The sequence below is a fragment of the Lutra lutra genome, chromosome 8 (genome assembly GCF_902655055.1).
Source record: "Lutra lutra chromosome 8, mLutLut1.2, whole genome shotgun sequence".
Classification (NCBI taxonomy): Eukaryota; Metazoa; Chordata; class Mammalia; order Carnivora; family Mustelidae; genus Lutra; species Lutra lutra.
This window is the reverse complement of record NC_062285.1, coordinates 13,839,763-13,860,637: the sequence shown is the minus strand read 5'-3', so window position 1 is coordinate 13,860,637 and position 20,875 is coordinate 13,839,763. Positions and strand designations below refer to the sequence as shown.

General features: G+C 46.5%; 2 protein-coding genes across 7 annotated transcripts in view; both read right to left on the bottom strand.

Moving 5' to 3' along the window:
- Nucleotides 1-1,631, bottom strand: part of GAD2 (glutamate decarboxylase 2) — a 73,426-nt gene extending 71,795 nt beyond the window's left edge. The window contains exon 1 of the mRNA XM_047740173.1: nucleotides 659-1,631. Coding sequence (XP_047596129.1) covers nucleotides 659-734 — 76 coding nt within the window. The 5' untranslated portion in view covers nucleotides 735-1,631. The remainder of the gene's footprint in view (nucleotides 1-658) is intronic.
- A 3,280-nt stretch (nucleotides 1,632-4,911) lies between these two features.
- MYO3A (myosin IIIA) overlaps nucleotides 4,912-20,875 on the bottom strand; it is a 248,501-nt gene continuing 232,537 nt past the window's right edge. For 5 of the 6 annotated variants that reach the window (XM_047743195.1, XM_047743199.1, XM_047743198.1 and 2 more), the window contains 3 exons: nucleotides 13,010-13,050; nucleotides 11,495-11,638; nucleotides 4,912-5,573 (listed from right to left, as the gene is read on the bottom strand). In XM_047743195.1, coding sequence (XP_047599151.1) covers nucleotides 5,456-5,573; nucleotides 11,495-11,638; nucleotides 13,010-13,050 — 303 coding nt within the window. In that variant the 3' untranslated portion in view covers nucleotides 4,912-5,455. Of the gene's footprint in view, nucleotides 5,574-11,494; nucleotides 11,639-13,009; nucleotides 13,051-20,875 lie in introns of those variants that run through there. The other variant, XM_047743200.1, reaches the window with a different exon arrangement.

The window sequence follows — 20,875 nt, the reverse complement described above, 5'->3', positions numbered from 1 at the left end:
CGGCAGACGTGTGAAATTTCGTTCTACCGGAACAAACGCACTAAACCCGGGGTGGGGAAAAGGGCCGCCGGGAGCTCCGCACAGAGGACAGGTGCAGGAGGGGCGCGGCAGCCAGGCGGCCCGGCCCAGCCCGACCTTATGTTCGCTGATTTGTTTTCAAGAGAAACCCAGACTCCAGCCCTTTGCACTTGCCTTCCAGGTGCCAATAGGAACGTTCAGGCAACCCCCCCCTTCCTGCCTTGCGAGTTTTCCTAGATATCGAAGCTGTCCATTTTCCTCGCAGGCTCTCCTTCCAGACCAAGAATTCTCTCCCATTTTTCCCCTTTTCCCACAGCCACTCTATCCCTCTACAGGGTCCAGACACCAAGACGGTGGGAGTGCCCCAGGCCCACGGAATTCGGTTTCGAGGAGACGCCTCTGTGTTTGGGGGGCTCTCCCAAACTTCACTGAAAGGAGTCTGAGATTCTTGGGCGTCTTTCCCAAGATATAAGGGCATGTGGGGTTTTGGTCTCTTGGGACATCAGGGACCTACAGCGAGGGCAGGGCGAAGTGTCCTAAGTTTCCTGTTGCAGATGGAAAAACCTCCTTCGTCTTCCCTAGCACTGCAAACCCCAGTCCACCCGCAAAGCTTTCCTGGAGCAGATCCTTGTTCCCCTACCTGTGCCGGGGTTCTCGGGATCCCCGGAGCCATCTTCAGACCCGAAGGACCAAAAGCCGGAGCCCGGAGAGGCCATCAGCGCTGTGCGACTGGAGCGGGTCGCCTCCGAGTGCGAACTGTCGGCGAGTTGCCCTCGGCTCGGCTCGGCTCGGCTCTGCGCGCGCGTGCGTGAGTGTGGCGGGAGGATGGTACCGTGTGGGGACCCGCGCGGCCGTGCGGCAGAGGGTGGGTGTCACACAGGGACAGGAAACGTGCGTGTCTGCGTGTTAGTGCGTGTATGTGTGCTGGGGTTAGGGCTTAGAGACGTGGCTGAGGTTAGATAGGGAGGGAGACCGAAGGGTCCGCGCCGCAGAGATATGGGAAAGCGCCGAGCGCCCGAACTGCTTTTGAAGGGGAAGGAGTCCAATCCGGATGGGTGAGGGGGCGGCGGAGAGAAAAAAAAAATGGGAGCGGGAGGATGCGAGGCAGACGGTGCTCACGAGCTGGAGTCAGAGCGTGTGGGCGGGAGGCGTTCAGGGGAGCCCCTGGGGAGCGCTAGCCGCAAGCCTGCAGACAGCCCCCGCGGGCTCGGGAGCGCTGTCCAGAGTGCTAACGCGGCAGACTGCGCGCGGCTTCAGCGAGGGGTAGACCAGACAGACCTTGGCGAGGCGGAGCCGGTGGCCGAACCGAGTCACACACAGGCATCGATTGGCGTATTGTTTGAGGTCTGGCTCCTGCTGCCGGGAAGGAGGCGCGATTTCCGCGCCGCCTTCCTCCAAGACGGTGCTGAGGTCGCTGTGACCTCGAGAGTCCCGGCGGCTGGGCTGGAATCACGAGCGGTTCGTGAGCTTGGGGAGGGGACGGTGGGGGGAGGGCGCCTACGCACTGAAAGGCTCATTTCAGCTCTTGAGTGGAGCCTGACGCCTTCCTACTGAGCCGCGCGGTGGTCGGGAGCGCGTCATTCCCGTGCTTCGGGGAGCGCGGTCGCCGAACCCACCGTCCAGGATCTGAGTGACGGCTGGGAGAAAGACTGCTGATTGAGGCAATTAAAATCCATGCAGGAGCCTATCACCGAGGACCTGGGCTGCGGAAAAAAAAAAATAAATAAATAAAACGAATGGAAACTTCTTGGAGGGGGGCGAGGGAGAACTACTAGAATCAGCAGGCAGGATTGACAGCTGATAGGGTCAGCTGATCGGGTCATTTGGTGACCTGGCCCGCGGAGGCGTGGAAGGGTTTGCTGCTTCCGTATGACCGGAATCGACGTGTGCGTGGGACGCATGTACAGTTTCCAGCTAAGCAATCTGAGCTTTCCAAATTCAAGGCGGAAAGAAGGCATCGCCTGCTGGGCCCTCGAGTCTGCAGGCCTCAAATCGATCATCTCCTCCCCACCCCCAACCCCTCCGGGAATCTTCACGATAGCGGGGGAAGGGTAGTGGGGGCGGCGAGATTCACTATTTCTGAGGCCTGGTGGGAAGGGGTTTCTTCTCTTCTGATAAAGTCAGAATCGCGACTCTCGTACAATATCCTTTACGTTAAAAGCTGTTAAACAAAGGGAAGACGCCCTGAGACATTTGGGGCATGTTGAGTTCGCGCTGCTTCTCTTGGTAGCGGAGATCAGCGTCACGCACATCTTGCGGCTCCTGGGCTCTGAGAGAGAGGCCGAGGAAGACCCTGGAAAGGCTGCGTCCTGCCTTCCGCCGCGTGCATTCCCTTGAGCGAACGTTTTTCATTTCCATTCTGTTCACAAGCCCTCATTTCTCTGCTCTCCTCAATCAAGTTACCAAAGCCGCTGCCAAAGCAGAGACTCACGGATCCTCTCTTGGCCACAGCCCTTCGATCCTCGCTTAGGGAGAGCGTCGTGGGGCCTGCGTGGCCGCATTCAAGCCCAAGTCCTACGTCTCAGGCACGCGGGAGCCTGGTAAAGTCTTTCCACGAAGCTTTGTCTTCTTTCGTGCGCGGGAGAGGAGGGGCACCAGGATCCAAACCCCTGCCCCCGAGTGTTGGCAGGGAAGGGAGCTGGCCAAGGTCCTGCTGTTAGACTTGTTGCAAAACCGGCTGTGTCGGGAGGCCTGCCTCCGGCCGTGGGCGCTTAGTGGGCATGGACCCAGGCCTCAGTGTGGCCACCTTCTCCGGAGCTCTCGGCTTCAGAGGACCCAGGTTACAACGCTAGGGTGTAAAGACTCCGTGGTTCAGCCGTCTGCGCACGGGCAGGGCAGCTGCGCGGCTCTCGCTCCAGCAGTCGGAGAGATCAGTTCTTTGTTTAAATCCACAACAAATTCTGCAATGTTTTGCTTCAACCCAGATCGCTGGGGTTGCAGAACTTCTCTGCAATGGATAAGTGGTCGAAGACATAAAGATTCTTTAAAACAAGCTTTTAAAACACTCACAAAGCCCAGAAGGAAGAAACGGATTAAAACACACGGAAGGTAGAAACCACAACACCTGTACTTAACATAATTTTTTTTTTTTTAACGCGGCATAAAATCCCACTGTTTAAACTCGATTAAATCCCACAGCTCTGGAGTACTTTGAGTCTAATGGTGGTATTTAGATTTTTTATTTAACACACCCTACTTCACTGCACTCAGGGATCTGATTTGTCTTCCCTTAACGTGGTCCCTCCCTAGACGGCAATTTGCTTCATAAAGACTTTGATTTTGTAAAGGAGCCCACTCCCCCCACTCCTGGGCTCAGCACTGGAGATAACAAAAGAGCTCAGTGAGGTAATAATTACAGTCATTAGTTCACAAAGGAGGCAGCCACAGAATGGGAAGGGGGGGCAGCACTCTGGGGAAAAGCTTTCGAAGCTTCTTTCTCAGCAGGGGGCGAGAGACCCAAGCTCCGGGTGCTGCTCTCCTGGGCAGGTTTCCTGGGTTGACCTATTTTTTTGTCCGTGGGTTACCCAGAGATCACACTACAGGTCTCCCAAAGAAGAATGTCTGCTACAAGTTTTCCCTTGAGTCTTCCCAGGGCCCAAATGTCAAAGGACAGAAAAAGGGAGATGGAAAGAGAGAAAAAGAAAAAGGAGAGAAAACAAAGAAATACAAAAGAAAAAAAAGGGAAATAACACTGAAACCTTTCACTGTGTGTTTGCGATTCCCTTTTTCAGTTCCACTGAAAAAGGGGGTGGAGAGTTTAGGGAGGGTGTCTATTGCCTCCCAGTCCAGTGACGGAAGGGCTGGGCTCCAGGTCTCTGGTCCACTGTGGGCCACCTCAGAAGCTTGAAGAGGCCTGGTAGCCTAGCAGCGGAGCTCAGCTTTTTCCCCCAGAGGGCCTCCCGGTGGTGGGTGGCTGCGTGGGTTGGGGCGTGGGAACTCGATTCACGACGCGTTCCAGAATCTCTCCCCTCCTTGACAGTGGGCAGCGCGCCCGCGCTGGTTTCACTGGTGCCTGTGTTAGGCCCAGCCTGCAGCCCGTCACAACAGCTGTCACCCCAAGGGCTGACTCCTGAGTTGAGGCGGCAACCAGAACCTAGAGAAGGAGCAGGGCCTACAGTGCACCTGAACTCTGAGCTCTGCTCTGCCACAGCGGGAGGTTTCCCGTGGAGCTGGTCTCATCTGTAAAGTGAGGAGGCTGACCGAGTTATCTTTCGGGGGACTTTTCGGCCTCAGCATTTTGGGTTGGAGAGTACCTTACATCTGATGGGCGAGCTGCGCAACAAACACTCACCCGCTCTCACTCGATCCTCCAAAAATTTCCCCCAAGTCTCCTGGTTCTGGGCCGCAGGTGCAACATACCCCATACCCCAAACCCATCTCCCAATTCTGTCCTCCTGAAATCATCTCACCATCCCTCCTGACGCTCTTCAGACAGCGTAGACACGGATGGTGTCAGTGCCATAGAAGAGCTCACCCAGGTTTTAAAATGAGATGCAGTCAACTGGGGAAGACAAACCTCTGCCCACCCGTTGCCCTCCCCTCTCTCTTAAATACACCAAAATTCGGAGCCGAGGAGATTGCCTTAAATCTGCAGACTAGGAGAACCTAAAAAACTTGACAGTTGGCTCAATGGGGCTAAAGGTGTGAGTGCCAACGCGCAGTGTGGAGGGATTTGGGGGATCGTCCGGAGGCCAAGTTTGGGTGGCAAGACCTGGGTTTTAACGTAGATGGTATGTTTGTTTGGGAGGGTTGGAGACGGGGGCTGTTCGCTGGAGACAGGCACCGCCGCCCCCCTGCCTGGGCACCTGCACCCGCGCAACTGGACGGGAGTTGTCCAGTCCTAAAGGGGGAATATCTGTGGACCAGCCCCGAAAGCCACGGACCTTCCAAGGCACTTCCTTTATTTAATAACCGCGGTAACCGCGGGAAGGGAAATCGCGAGTGTGAGATAAAGTTCCATCTTCAAAGCTTCCCCCGCCCTCGCCTCTCCTCCCACCCAGGCTTTGTTTTGCTCGCCCCTCGAGTGTCCCGAGGGCCTGGGAGAGCCGTTTCCAAGGGAAAAGAAATCTGTGAAGTCAAGCAAAACGACGGGGAGGGATCGGCGAGAGCTCAGGCGCAATCGGGTCCACAGGAGTTGCAAATGAGTGAACAAAGAGATACACGGGGGGCCAGGGACTGGGATGCCCGGACTGGCGGGCTGGTGGGAGTGGAGGGTGCCGGAGTGAGGGGACACGGTGGCCGAAGAACTCTCACTTCTCCGCCTTCGAAGAGTTGGGCCAGGCACTCGAGGGGTGAGGGCAGCGGGCAGCCCATGCCAGGGTCAGGGCCTCGGCTTCAGCTCCCTGTGGTGCTAGCGTCCGAGGGTCTCCCGCTTTGGCCCGTGCAAAGCCCTGCAGTCTGCGCACATTCCCATGGGGTGGCCCCCGGAACAGCCGGACTACACCTGCTGCACGAGGCGCTGCCGCTGGGAGGTCTTGCGCAGGAGCCTCCTGTAGTCGTAGGGGTTGGCTGCGGAATCCTTTTCCTCCTGCTCCTGATTCTCCTGCGCCCAGCACCTGCAGCGAGACCCAGAGTCAGCGGCGCCAAGCGAGAGCGCCGCCCCGCCCACCCAGCTAGGCGGTTCTACTCCTCACACCTCCCACCACTGGCCGACATTTAAGAGCCGCACACTCAAAACATCAGGATAGTGGCCAAATGTAACCGCGTAATTTTCTCAGAAGGTTTTCAGTTTTCCCCAAGCAGGCGGGGGAAGCTGGTGACTCTGTCTTCAGATGACAGCTAGGGAAGGCGTCAGAACGTATAGCTGAGAGAGCTCAGCTTCTCTCCGTCTGCAAGAACTCACAACCAATAAACAACTATTTGTTTTAGTACCTTAATTTTCTTTAAACACATTTTGGTCAAGCAGGAAAGTTCAAAGTGCCTAAATAGACAACCATCGTTTTGCATTTTAAAACCGCTCAAACGTTTCTCTGCAGCACTCCTGGCACATCTGATCCACCACTGCTAGCTGGGCGCCCAGTCAGCTCTTTCGAGGAGGCTTTTGGGCCACTTTTCCGGAACCTACACCTGGGAAAGCCTCCCAGCTTTACCTTCAGATTCTGCAACTTGCCTGAGGAAGAAGGTGCTTCCTTACACAGCTACACAGATGTATTCATTTACTTATGCCTACTAAGTGTTAGCCGTCAGTGTAGGCTAAAGGTGAACTAAAGTCCCCAGGCTCATGGACTTTAATCTAGTATGGGAGAGGACCACAGACAACCTTCATGTGCCACGTGGTGAGAGGGGAATGCAGACAAGTAAGGCAGGCTAATGAGATAAGACTGATGCAGTATACAAGCAATTACATTGAGGGTGACCAGGAAAGGCCTCTCTGATAAGGTGACATTTGAGAAGAGACCTGAAGGGAAGAGGAGGGGTGGGGCAGGCAGATCTCTTAGGGAAGAACAGTCATTCCAGGGCAATGGGTCAACCAGTATAAAGGCCCTAAGACTACAGTGTGTATATTGTGTTCCTGGAATGACAAGGAGGCCATTATGGCTTGAGCAAGGATTGAGAACAGGAGGAATGAAGGGACAACTGGCAGATAATTGAGTGCTTTGGGACCATGGCAAGGATCTGAATTTTACTTAGAGCTAGACAGACATTGGAGGGGTATGAGTGGAGGAATGGCTCATTAAAGGATATGGTTGCTAGAGTAAGTAAAGTAAGGAGGTCTGTTACAAGATATTGCAATGGTCCCAGCCAGACTGAGAGCAGCTTGGGTGAGGCTTAGAGAAGAGGAAAGAACCGATCAGGTTTGAAAGAGTTTGCTGATACATCGGATGTGGGGTGTAAATGAAAGGGATCAAGAAGGTCTCCAAGGTTTTTGGCTTAAAACTGGAAGGATAAAGTTGCCATTTAATGAGAAGGGGAAGGTTATAAGAGGAGCATATTTGGGGGAAAGAGGAGGATAAATATTTTGGTTTTGGTTTTGCAAAGTTTGAGATATTCATTAGATAGTCAAGAGAAGATGATGAACAGGCAGTTGGATATATAAATCCTAATCCAGACTAGAGATTTCAGTTTAGGAATTTTAGGTACAGAGGTGATATTTAAGGTCATGACAGTATGTGTTGATAAAGCAAAGGACTGGGACACTCATGAGGAGAGGTCCGTGAAATGAGGAGATATCAGCAAAGAAGAATGAGAAGGAGCAGCCTGTGAGGTAGGAGGTAAATCAAGGGAAGTACTGTCCTAGAGGCCAATGCAGAAAATGAAGAAAATTTCAAAAGAAAAAATGAGAAATGCTTCTGATGGGACAAGATAAGGATTGAGAGTAGATCATGGGATAAGGCAGAATTGAGATCATCTTTGACCTTGGTAGGGGCCGTTTCAGTGGTGTGGTGGGGAGGGAATCCTGTGTGCAGTGGCCCAAGAGGGAATGGGAAGCAAGAACATTGAGGAGGAAGGACTGCTCTCACAGAACTCTTTTTTGCTATCATCAAGAGCAGGAACATGGGGCTTGGAAGGGGGAATGGGTCCAGGGTGTTTTTTTATGATGGGTCCAACTGCATCAGTTCACAGACTGTCGTAAATGGTGCCGTAAAGAGGAAAAACACTCAAGATGCAGAAGAGGGAGGGGACAGCTGCAGGACAATGTTCTTGATAGATGGAAGGACCTGGATTCAGGGCACAACAGGAATGTCTGGCCTTAAATAGGACGACAGATGCCCTCGGTAGTAAGCTGAGGGAAGTCTATGGGCAAGTGGTAGATTTGGCGGTGGCAGTATGTGTCTGTTCTCTATTATTTCCCAGTAATATAGGAAAGAAGGTGAAAGCAAGGAGGTTTTGAAGGTTTGAGGAGAGAGGAAGGGGTCTAAAAGAGTGGACTGGGAAAGTGGTACAGCGGAATTTTAGGGAAGTATTGCAAAATAACTCTAAGGGCCTGCCCCTGGTGTGCGCTCATATAACTTGAGTGAGATTTGGTTGTGTTTTTCTCTAGCCATGTACAGCTGTGTAGGTGCAGGGATGGATTGGGTAGAAAGTTGGGTTTACCTAGTGCTGGGGTTTGTCGGTTGACTATAACTGAGGGAGAAAAGGGTAACTGATGGTATATGCAAAGCAGTGAAAATAATAATGAAAGGATAGGGCTAGATTTCTGCTTGTAGATGAACATGCTGTTATTCTGGTCCATTCTGAATAGGGAATTGTAAAAAAAAAAAAAGACACCTTTGAGAAGGTCTTTAGGGCATCTTGAGCTCAGCGGATACTTGACAGGGAAGGTCTTGGGTAGCATCATCATGGGCATCTACAGGGCAGGTGATCATTCTCCTCTGATGAACTGACTTGAATTCTCATGTCTATTCAGCTCATTTCCGTTATGAGAATATTGAGTATCAACCCTCTGCTAGGTACACCAGACACATTATCTCGAATTCTAAGGACAGCTTGGCAAGACCTGAAGTTCTCCTTAGCCTTGATCTGCACATGAGGAAACAGACCAGTTCTACCTGATAGAGCACGTGAGGAGTGGAGTGAGGGTTCAAATCCATGGCCACACCACTCAGATCTCATACTTTCCCCACTGTATTCCTCTGTCTCTTTGCTGCTGGTGCTTCCTTCATGATTTTCCTATCCCTTAACCAAGGCACTCTTGTTCCAGTTTATTCCCCCACCCTTTACCATCCTCGCTGTAGCTCCTTGTTATAATGACAACCTGGCTATGCCTTCAGAACCCCACCTCTCTCATTATTGCTCAACACAGACCCCACTAAGACCCACCTTAGGAGGACAGGAGGGAACATCAGTTTTCTTGTCTTCTAATGACATTCTCTAATCACTACCTACTACTGCTTTTACTCATTTAAAATCCAGGAGACTCTCAACTTCATCACTGCTGTGGTCTCTGATTCCCAGACCCACTCATACCTTCCTGGGTGACATTAGTACCTGGTGTGTATGTGTGCTCACATATTCAATATATGGTATGGAAAGTATTATCAGAATAATATACTTATAAGTATATAAAATAATATACTTATTTATATATAAGATATATATTTGTCATAATAATTTAATGTATATAATAATTATATATATATTCTTTCTGCAATAATATCTTCCAATATAAGTCTTATGCCAAGTTTCTCTGTCCTCAAATGTCTTTTAGAGCTATTTTTTTGTTTTTTATTTTCTATTTTATTTGTTTGTTTGTTTTAGAGGTAGTATTCAGTGATTCATCAGGTACATATGACACCCAGTCCTCATTACATCAATTGTTTTCTATTTTAAATCCAAGATCCCATCAAAGTTTACTTAGGGTACTTGTAGTTTTATCTTTTTAGTCTTCCTTAGCTCAGAAAAATCCTCTCTTGGAATTACCTTGTTTGATCATTTACTCTCTCTCTGGAGTCAAGCTCCTTGGTGATAAGGATGGCTTTGTGTGCCCCCCTGTGTCCACGCCTTCCTCAAGCACGCAGCACAGGGCTTTGAACATGGAGGCAATAGAGTAGTGATCCAAGTTGTTGACTTGAAACTCCAAAAGGCCTGTGTTCAAATCATGGTTCCTTCACTTTCTATCTGGGTGACTTTGCATTCGTTAAACGTTGTCGGCTTAGCATCCTCATCTCTAATATGGAGCGCTAAGAGGTACGGCCTCACAAGTTTGCTGTGAGGATCAAATAGCTGAACAGCATAGTGTCCAGGCCAAAGGAAGCACTCAACCAATGGAGGCTTCTAGCATTCTCATTCTAGTGAGTATTAACTACACATCCACAGACACCGCTGGAACCCCAGGCTGTATTTCAGGGACATAATGCTTTTACAGCAGATGTGTGTCTGTCGTTGAGGGAAGGGGAAAAAGAATATACTAGAGAGGAGGCAGATTGGGTTGTTAAAATGGGAAGCAGGTAAGTCAGTGGAAAACAATTTGAGCAAGAAGTGAAAAACCTTGGATTTTAGTTTACTAACGCAATGTGTAGCTTGGAGCCAGTCACTTAATCTTTCTGGGCACTTGTGCAGAAACCTGTGACTAGACTAAACTCTAAGCTGCACCAGTACGTTACAGGTCTTGACCTCAAGATACAAGACACACATCTCCTTTTGGAGACGAGGCAGAAATCAAGTAGATTACGGAAAACCAAATAAAGATGAAGAGAGCCACCATTCATGGAACCTCTCCCCTATGCCACATGTCCTTCCCATTTTGCTTAATCTCTAGAACAATGTGGTGAGACAGTTATGAGTGAATCCTTTTCCAGATGTGGAAACAAGCCTCGACAGGTTTGGTACTATGAGCAAGGTCCCTCAACTACCAAGTGGCAGAATCAGGATCCAAATCTAAGACCCACTGACTCTAAAACCTCTTGTCTTAACTACCGGGTCATACTGTATAAAAGAGATGGGGAGGGTTGTGAGTGCCCAAGGCTCACGGGAGCTTGACTTAGGATTTTGGAAGAACAGCTTCCCATAGGCTGTCATTACTCCCTTTTCTTGTATACCACATTTCCATTTTACTTTGTGCCCTCAATTTCAAAACTTCATAAAGAATTTTTTTGGGGGAAAAAATTCCCAAAGTAGTAAATAAGCTACAAATGGTCTAAGATACTTTGTGTCAAACAAAGTTAGAGGCGAACTGAGAGGTCAAGTCCAAAACACACATTTCGGGCACCTAGGTAGCTCAGTCAGTTCAGTGTCTGCCTTCAGCTCAGCTCATGATCTCCAGGTCCTGGGATCAAGCCCCACATTGGGCTCCCTGCTCAGCAGGGAGTCTGCTTTGCTCTCTGTCTCTCTCCCTTTGCACCTTCCTACCGCTCGTTCTCTCTCTCAAATAAATAAAATCTTGTAAACCCTCCCCAAATCCCACATATTTCTATATGAATCTCTCTTCCAGATATTATTTTGGTTTGATGTCATGGATTCTAAGAAATTATGCAGCATAACTGGGAAGCCAATAGGAGTTTAAGATTACACTGGTTAGAACTTAAACACAGATCTTGGATATGGTTTATTGCTTGTAATCAGTATGACCATTTAATTTATCATCCAAAGTGAGGTATTTCTTAAATTAAAAAAAAATTTTTTTTAAAGATGTTTATTTATTTGAAAGAGAGAGAGAGAGCGCACGTGCACATGCAAGTTGGGGAAGGGGCAGAGCGAGAGAATCTTCAAGCAGACTCCCAGCTGAGTACAGAGCCCCAAAAGCCCATGGGATCATGACTTGAGCTGAAATCAAGAGCCACCCAGGTACCCCTAAAGTGAGTTACTTTTAAGAGAGGGTGCTATTAACAATGACACCAAGAAAATAGGTATGAAACTGGGTTGTCTGAACACCTACCATAATCCTTGAGTTTTCTTTTAAACAATGCATCAGTCTTAAGAGGCAGTATTCAGTGAGAATATTTTGCTCTAGTCCAAACAAACACAATGGCAGTGCTTTAGAAATGGAACTGGGAGTAAACTGTGGAGAAGGCTTGTTCTTTAGGAGGTCGCTTATTACCTTTCGTTAGCATTAAAACCTTGATGCTGGTATTCTCCCTGTTGTCTTCCTTCTCTTAAACCAGGGTTATGTTCCTTCGGTGCCGAATGACTGGGCAAAAATTCCTTATAATAGAAATCTTCCAGGTCTAATAATTTTCCCTGACTGTAAACAAACACATAAACACATCATAGTTTTGGTCTACTTTTCTACTCAATCTTACAGGATACTGGTTTTCTTCTTTTATCTTGTATAATTTAGGAGTAACACATCCATGCCCACAGAAACAAGAGGAGTCTTGGAATGCATACAACAGTATAAACCATAAGTTAAAGAGAAAAAACGATACCCTCATCTCTCACTTTTACGAGAACATTAGCTGCTAGAGCAGGTTTTCCTGGCTTCATCTCATTTACCTTCGCACAAAACTAGAAGCTGCCAGACAGCCAGTGACTGCAAAGTTCTTGTTTGGCCAGTCTAGGGCGGGTTCACAACTGACCCTTGGGCCAGTCTAAGAAAAGCTAACCTTTAGGTGCCAACACACAGCATCTTCCAATTTTCTCAGCCATCCGTTAAGTACAATGATGATAGTGTTTCATGATCTCACCTTACTTCCTTCATAGGTTACTTTCTGTCCTCTCCTTACGGTTGGCCTGTAGTGGGCTAATTTTTGTGCTAAATTTTAATTCCCGCACATGATATACACATGGGTGTGTGTGACCATCATAATTCTTGGATTTACCCATACTAGTTCTGGTTCCTGTGGTGCTCAGTCCCTATAGTCTGATGGGACTTCAGACGAGGTAAACAGGTAGAGGTCTGGAAGACGACCACATGTTACAGTGTTTCTGGGGCAAAGTGCTTTTCCAGCGACAGATATCGATTTACAAATGAACTTTCAGAATGCCACTGATGCATAAGTCAAGTGCTCAGTGTCCACTGGTGCTTAATAGAAGAACCCTCGATTGTTCTTAGCACTCTCTGGAAGTCAGTTCATTGCAATAAGGTTTTAACATTAAAATGCAAAAGTACCGGTGGGCTGAAACGTTACAGGAAAAGGGGACTGGTGTGAGTCTAAGCTGTTACAGGTGACACAAACCTTATTTCCTGACAGATCCATAAACAGTACAAGGAGTGAGATTTAGCATGTGTTGAAGAACAAAAAGCAAAGGAGTTTGGGAAAAGAAAGTTCAGGGACACAAGCATGTTCAAATTGTCTGATCAAAACCATGTCAACGGACGAAGAAAAGCAAATTCTGTATTGGGACAATACAATTCATTCATAAACTACTGGAGTTCTTAATGTATGCCTTGCACTTTGCTAGCTCAATATATTTCCAATAGGTAAGATGATCTTCTAAATGACATATAAAGCATATGTTTATAATAAAAGTAAGTGTATTGAGAGGATGCTACTTTCCAAATCTATCCACATAAGACAGATGATTTTTTTAAAAGGGGACTGTCAATCGTAATTTGAACATATGGAATTATATTTTGGTTTGATGACACTGAAATCTAGAAATAATAATTTACCTATCTTTCCTTGGTCTTCGTTTTTCTTCTTGGATTGACTTCTAAAAGGAACAGAAAAAAATTAAATCAATAAAAAAATTAAAAATCAATATAATAATAGAACTAAAATAATGTAATCAATAGAAAATAATTGATATATTTATTATAATCTTAACATATAAATATATTTGTTCCTATAAAGCCAACTTAGAAAGAAGCAAGTGGATACAATGTTTTAAAAATCGAATGAAATACAATTCACTCAAAATTTGCCAATTATGAATTTGTGATTATATTTTACCAGGCCTGGACTGTAATTAATCTTTGCATTCCATGCCCAAAAGAGAGTTTGCCGCATAGTGGCCAATTACAAGATTACCTAAGATTACCTAAGGTCCATCTAGCTACCAATGAGAAAACATGTATCAGAATTCCTGGAAAACCCGTCTATGACACATACAGTGGGACAACACATACAGTGAGTTAGGCAGGTTGATTCCTTTGAAGTCTTGTTTCTATGTCATTGTTGTCCGCTGGCAAAGCAGATGAGTGGACAGTGAAGGCAGGTGTAACAGTTCACAAAAGAATGGAAGTGTGGCTTCCCTAACCCACAGAAGCCCATTTATGGGGTAAAAGTAAGAGCACAGATGATATATGTGTTCATTTGCAAAATTTTCTCCCAGTTGAGAACTTGGTGTATCAAGGCACAAATCACAATATGTAAGCCTGGATTTAATTAGATATGTTTTAATCAAGACCTCAGTCTGAACTCTAAGGAAAGGTACTTCATTGTACCTTACACACAAAGCAGTATCACCTTTTGAATTGTAACACCCGTAATGTGTTTCATTATGTGTGCCAGTGCAAGGTATCTGGACTCGCTTATTTATATGTTGTAAGAGCCTGCCTGACTTCGAGGCTGAAACAACAAATAGCACTCACCTTGAACAAGCTAAAGATACGGCAATATTCAAATATTAAGTCGCACCATAAACACGCAAGACAACAAAAATGGCAAATAACAATTGTTTGTCAATATCGAAGGTTGTCCCTAGTATTTTTAGGCACACTAAATCATTTATCTTTCTTATGATTTATCATTGGTAATACACTAAAACGTCAGATGAGTCAAACAGTTCATAGTTTCATCTCTTCTTGGTTGGTATTTTAGTGGGTGGAGGAGGTAGAAGGGAATGCTTCAATGTATCGAGTCTGGGAGCGGACTGTTCAAGGAGTGACCACGTAAGGGCAGGAGACCAATTACATCCCTGTCCTCCTTCCCATTTCCTATTACAGTCTTGATCCGATGCCCTGGGCCAGGAGGTGCTCACAAATAATTGTACTGCCACTGCCATAGGTACAATGGCCCCCAAGTGAATGATCCCTGTACCCCAGGTGGTGTTTTTTGGGGTTGTTGTTGTCCTAATATGACAAAGGCCCTGTCTCCTTGATCCATTATCTGAAAAGATGTCCCTTGTTCTTGGTAACCATTTTCTATAACCCAAAGTTATGCTTAACTTTGGTTATGCAACAGTACAGCATTCTGTTGAGTGATGGAGATCCCCTTTACACCACCACGAATCAAATAACCTTCTGGCCCTGAATTCTGAACCTGGAGATGACCCCTTTTTATTCAGGATCTGCATTTCCCTCTGGGAGGTGGTGTATATAATTTGGTTCTCAGTTACAGGAATTCTTAGTAGAGGGAATACCATTCAGGCTTATGCTTATATTTCACTCTTGGCCGTGCTAGAATTATCTAGAATTATAGAATTATAGAATTATGCTAGAATTATCACTCAATATTATATTTTTTCTAAAAATTATTTAAGGCGGTTTATCATGGAAGCAATTACACAAGCAAGGTAATAAGGTGGAAATTGTAAATAAGGAACATAGAGGACAAAAGTGTTAGGATGGAGCCTTATGTTTGTCCCTCAGTGTCCTGGCAGCTGGGGCCAAAAGGGACACACGAAACCGCACTCTTCATCATGAAGACGGAAACGAATTGTCCTTCAAGGGAGTGGCCTTAATACTAATTTTATCACCTGGAGTTTATATTAGTGGCATTTATTTAAAACAATGTTTTCAACAATAGTTCTGAAATGACAAACCACTAACTTGAAATTTGAAATGAAAAGAAAGAAGCAAATGTCCAGTGGCAGTTTCTTGCAGAGCTAGAGTAAAGAAGGGAGTGCAAGAAGGAGAGAAAGATGATGCAAGGAGCAGATGTTCTGGGGAGGCTATTTCTTGAGGAGGTCTTTGGAAGAGGGAAGCCTTTGCTTAAAGGACTCTCAAGAATCTGTCCTCAGTCAGCTACACTACAACCCCTCCTCAGAATTTTAAAATTCATATCCGTCACATTATGGTGGACACAATCTTACATTCCTTTTGGAAATACACGAACACTTTATTTACTTAGATGGCTTCACAAGGGTGAAGAAGGAGCCAAAAGGTAGAAGGAAAAAAAAAAAAAAAACACATCCCAACACCCAAACTACCTATTTTTCTTACCTACTTACTAGTTTAGGGAAGGTACTAGAGAATAATAAAACCGGAAGGACCTTTGAAGTGATTGTGTTTAGTTCCTCAGTTTTGGAGGAAACTGTGGGCCCATCACTTCTGCTGATGGCTGCACAGCTGAGTACCAGAAACAACAGGGTGTGTGTGCTCAGCTCACTCTGATTTTGGACACAAAAATAGCAATGTTTCAGGGGCGCCTGCGTGGCTCAGTCAGTTAAGCATTAACTCTTAATTTTGGCTCAGGTCATGATCTCAGGGTCCAGAGATTGAGCCCTGTGTGGGGCTCCCTGCTCCACGGAGTCTGCTTCTCTCTCTTTCCCCCACTCCCTCTGCCCTTCCCCCCGCTCCTACTCATGCCTTTCTCTCTAAAATAAACAAATCTTTAACAAAGTAGCAATGTTTCCTAGATGTAAGAGATTAAGAGCCTCACATCATAGAAGAGAGCTGGTATTGGTTTCGGGTAGTCAGAATGACCATGGAAAGAAGGGACCTTTAAGGAGAAACAAGAACTATAGGAAAAGGTGAAGCAACGGGGCACAGAGCTCATTGTGTGGGGAGGGGCAGGGGCTTGAATCCCATTGCTCAGCAGAGGGGCTGTAACTGCTAGTGAGTTCCTGCCTTCACAGAGCACATAGTCTGGAGTGGAGAGGCAGACAGGAGGAGAGAACACATATATTTCTTCATCTCTGAAGAAAATGAAGCAGGGCCAGGAGAATACAGAGAGATGGGATGCTACCTCATAAATCTAAATAAATACAACAATTTTTCCCTCAGTGGCCCTGGGTCATGAAGAAAAGGTTTATAGTGTGTAGTATAATTTAGAAAGAGTATCATGAAAACCATTTCAAATTACAGGGAGTGTTTTTGTTTTTGTTTTTGGAAACAGATCTTTTATTATGTGTGAATCATGAATTCATGTTCCTCCTTCAATTCAAATGATTTACCGGAAGTGTCTATAATGCATAATCTTCACTTATCGCATACCTCATTCCCTAGAGCCACATTCCTTGTGTCTTGGGTGTCTCTGTGTGGTTTGGTTGTTTCTTATATGAGGAGGGGGTTAGGCATGGCAGTTTTGGGGGGGGGGTTTCCAATGCCATAACCATTGCTTCCTTTTTCAGGAACTATATCCAAATCTTTGCTTCATTTTCCTCAACAGAAATGAGGTGCTTGGTTTGTATTTTATGTTTTCTCTTTTTTGGATGCAGTTGGTCATACTACATATAATAAAGAATACAACTCTTCTAAAGTCTTGAGATTTATAGATTGCACAATCCCGTCCTACATCCCATTCCATCCTCTGGAAGAAGTAGACCATGGTGCTCTCCATCAGTAAGCCACTCAAGATGGCCCAAAGGAGAGCTTTCAGTTGATCTTCAGGGTCACTTTAATTGTCTGAAAATTTGATTTAAGGACAAATACTGTAATGAGTGTGTTATCATGTTCCCAAATGACAGCTGGAAGCAGTAAGAGTTTCCCACAGCTAGATAATAATAATAATAATGCTTTCAACAACAAAATGAAGTTGAGGGTTTTTTTTTTCTTCCCTGCTGTCATTGTTCATTCTACCCACAGGAAAGTAAAAATGCCAACCAAAAAAGGCAGTTTGTTCCAGAGAAGTAACCGCAAACATGTTGGAGAAATCCCATTTCTTGGTATATCTGATGAAATCGTCAGGTTTGGTGCTCTGGTTTGAACCTTGCAGCCGCCACTACCTTAGGAATGCTTCACAAAGCAAACAAAATGTGCGGAGTTTTTCCTGCATGTTTGTTTTAGTATTGAAAAGAAGATGCCTCGGGGCGCCTGGGTGGCTCAGTGGGTTAAGCCGCTGCCTTCGGCTCAGGTCATGATCCCAGGTCCTGGGTTCAAGCCCCACATTGGGCTTTCTGCTCAGCAGGGAGCCTGCTTCCTCCTTTCTCTCTGCCTGCCTCTCTGCCTACTTGTGATTTCTCTCTGTCAAATAAATAAATAAAATCTTAAAAAAAAAAAAAAAAAAGAAGATGCCTCTAAGGCCTGGGCTTTGCATAAAATAGGATTAATCAGGGACGCCTGGGTGGCTCAGTCGGTTGGACGACTGCCTTCAGCTCAGGTCATGATCCCGGAGTCCCAGGATTGAGTCCCGAATCGGGCTCCCAGCTCCACGGGGAGTCTGCTTCTCCCTCTGACCTTTTCCTCGCTCATGCTCTCTCTCACTGCCTCTCTCTCAAATAAATAAATAAAATATTTAAAAAAATAGCATTAATCAAGATGATAACAGGATCATACTTGATACATTCTGTCTACAGGTTTTATGACAGGATTTGCCGACGGTTACCTTCACTCCACAGTTTACCGTCTTGGTACAACTCCTTGGCCCCCTGGTTGCATTCAATGCACTTGTACTGGCAGGAGGCCAAAGCATCCGTGGCAATGGCTGCCTCCCCCTCTGTGTTCCCCTTGCCCGGTGGTTACCACTCCACCTACTGGAGCCCACTTCCATGTAATTACAGCCAACCTAAAATTCCAGAAAGTGTTTTCCCGGTTAAAGCATGTGGGTCCCACATCTAGAGCTATAGATTCCACTCTGCGTCATGCCCCAAATTTGGGTAAGGGCCAGATAAAGATGACCATGTCGTATGTTGTTGCTTATACTAATATCCTGGGTTTCTGCGCTTTATTTTTCATGGAAGCCACAGATTTCAAGACTTAGGGTTATAAAAAGAATTCAAGTCCTTAATAGTTGAAGAGGTATTAAACCCTCTACATTGATTTAAAAAAGAGTAATAGGAAGGCAAAGTCAACTTCTGGAGGGCAGGGACTCATCTGTGAGGGTCAGGCTCTGCTGCATGATTCCTGGTGAACAGGCTGTTGTTGGTAACAGACACTGCACCTTACTTCAATCTTTTATCAGCTCTCATGTTGAGAGTGGCATCCGTTGCTGAAGCCCTCACAGTCAATGGTCATTCTGGCCGCAGTTAATAAAGGTCACTGAGCACCATTTACCACTTCTATTCAGATTTAAGAGGGAACGTCAGGTAATTTCTAATCTTGTTCTCTGCTCTTCTTTCCATTTCACCACATAAACACATGTCAGGCGATGAGCTTCCTTTTGGGGTGGGCAGTGTAGAAAAAAAATCTGTTTTCAAGATTTTCATAATGTAAGAGTCAAATGGAGCTACCTGGAACTTCTGCTTCCTCGATTTACTTCTGACTGCATTTCGCTCACACTGCTCTGCGCTCGTCTGTACCACAAATATTTATTGCACGCCGACTATGTGTCAAGCCAAACGCAACAGACAAACTCCTTGACCTCATGGAAACCTCATGGAGCTCCTTTGGGATTTGGGAGTATCAGGAAGGCTTCCTGAAGAAAAAGACATTGAGACTGGGGTATTTTGTCCCCATAAGGTGAGAACAGAAAAAGGAATTGGTTCTGGGCCGAGGACAGAGCATGTCCAGGGACAGCTGCCTACTGACAATGTGAAGCTCAGGTACAGGTTAACGAGAGGGAATGGCTGGAGAGGAGAGAAAAAAGGGGTGACTGAATGTCAGGAGCTGAGGCCGGGAAGGTAGGCAGGGCCCTGGTGTTGACCAGCCCTTCTATCATAGGACACTAGGAAGTCATTACGAGGTTTTCCATCAGAGGGTGGTGTGACCAGATGTTAATTTTAGAAACCCAACTGTACAGTGTGAAAGATGCATTAATGAGAAGGGGAACAAAACAAGAGAACTGAGAGGGAGGACAGATGCAGAAATATCAACTGGGAATGCTGGGCTCATGGTGTGGAGAGAAACAGAAATTCAGGAGATATTTGAGAGGTAGGTTTTTGGATATGAGATGAGAAAGGGGGATGGGTCAGGATTTTATTCTGATTGCTGTTTTGTAAAAAGAGCTGGTCGTTCATTCACAGAGACCATGTGTCACACATTTCTATTTATATGAAATGTTCAGAACATAGATTATAGATTAGTGGTTGCCTAGGGCTGGAGGGAGGGGATGGGGAATGACTGTTAATGGGTATGGAGTTTCTTTTTGGGGTGATGAAAATATTCTAAAACTGATTATGGTGATGGCTGTACAACTCTGAGTATAATGAAAACCATTTTATTATATATTTTAGGTGGGCGAATTGTATGGTATATGACATATCTCAGTAAAGCTGTGTGTGTGTGTGTGTTTGTGTGTGTGCATATCCATGTACAGTATGTAAGACAAACACTAGCCAGTTTGAGATCTGAGTGTAGAGCTTGAGAGAGATCTGGCCAGAGGTGAAGATTTGGGAATGGGTAGTAACTGACGTCATGAGATTGTCCAAAGGTAATGAGAGGAGAAGAGAGCCTAAGGTTGAGCACTAGGCAACACCAATGTGGAAGGGGAGCCCTCCAAAGACCCTGGAGAGAAACCCCTAGAAAGAAGGGAGGACTAGGAGGCTGTTTGACTTGGAAATCAAGTGGGAGCTCTATTTTCTGCCGAAAAGCTAGGAAAAATTCCAACAGATGGGAAGCATTCTCTGGGTGTGGAGGGAGAATCCTTGTGGCAGTGGGGGTGGAAGAGGGAATAAGCATGGCAGAGGGAAGGATCAGCAGGTGCAAAGGTCTAAGGGACATGAGGCCATGGCTGTCAGGATTTCCAGCAGTTAGCCGTGGCTAGTGGACATGGGGCCCGGAGAAGGGGCTGACAAGTAGTCCTGAGGCCCATGAGGAGGGCCCCCAGCAGCTGGACTTCATGCTGAAGGAACTGCTGAGTTCTCAGAGGCATCAGCAATGGAGGAACTCTCTCACAAGATGGTCTAGAGAAACAATCTGGTAGGGGCTGGAGACGCCAAGATTGGCAGCCTGAAATATTCTAGGTGAGGAACAAAGGTGGTCTAGAGTGTCGCCGCTGGGGTCGGAGACACGGCACACCTGGGAGTGAGCCTCGGCCAGGAGAAGCCCTGCTTTAGGCAACAGATGGATGTCAGGAATGAGAGAGAGGGCAAGATCCAGGACGATTCCCAGGTTCTTGGTCCGGGTCACCAGTGGATGATGGTGGCATTTCACGGAGAGCAGGAGCAGGAGAGGAAGCGCAGGTTGGTGGATGCACACAGGGAGTAAGCAGAGGCTGTGCAGTAACCTCTTACTGCACATAGCTAATGACCTGAGCATAGCTGATGACCCCGGCAGCTCTGGGGTGCCTATCTGGGTCTGAGTCCTGACCAGTGAGAGGAGGACACCACCTGAAGGGCTCTTCATAGGATTAGATGTCACAGTGTGTGTGAACACCCCTTTTTCTAGGCCTGGAATTTAAAAGGTGCTTAAGTAAATGTCTCTTTCTTCCTCTTTTCCCTTCTTTTCCTTAAGCTCGCCCTTTGACCAGAGGTGGCTCTCTGAGAGCTCCATTTAACG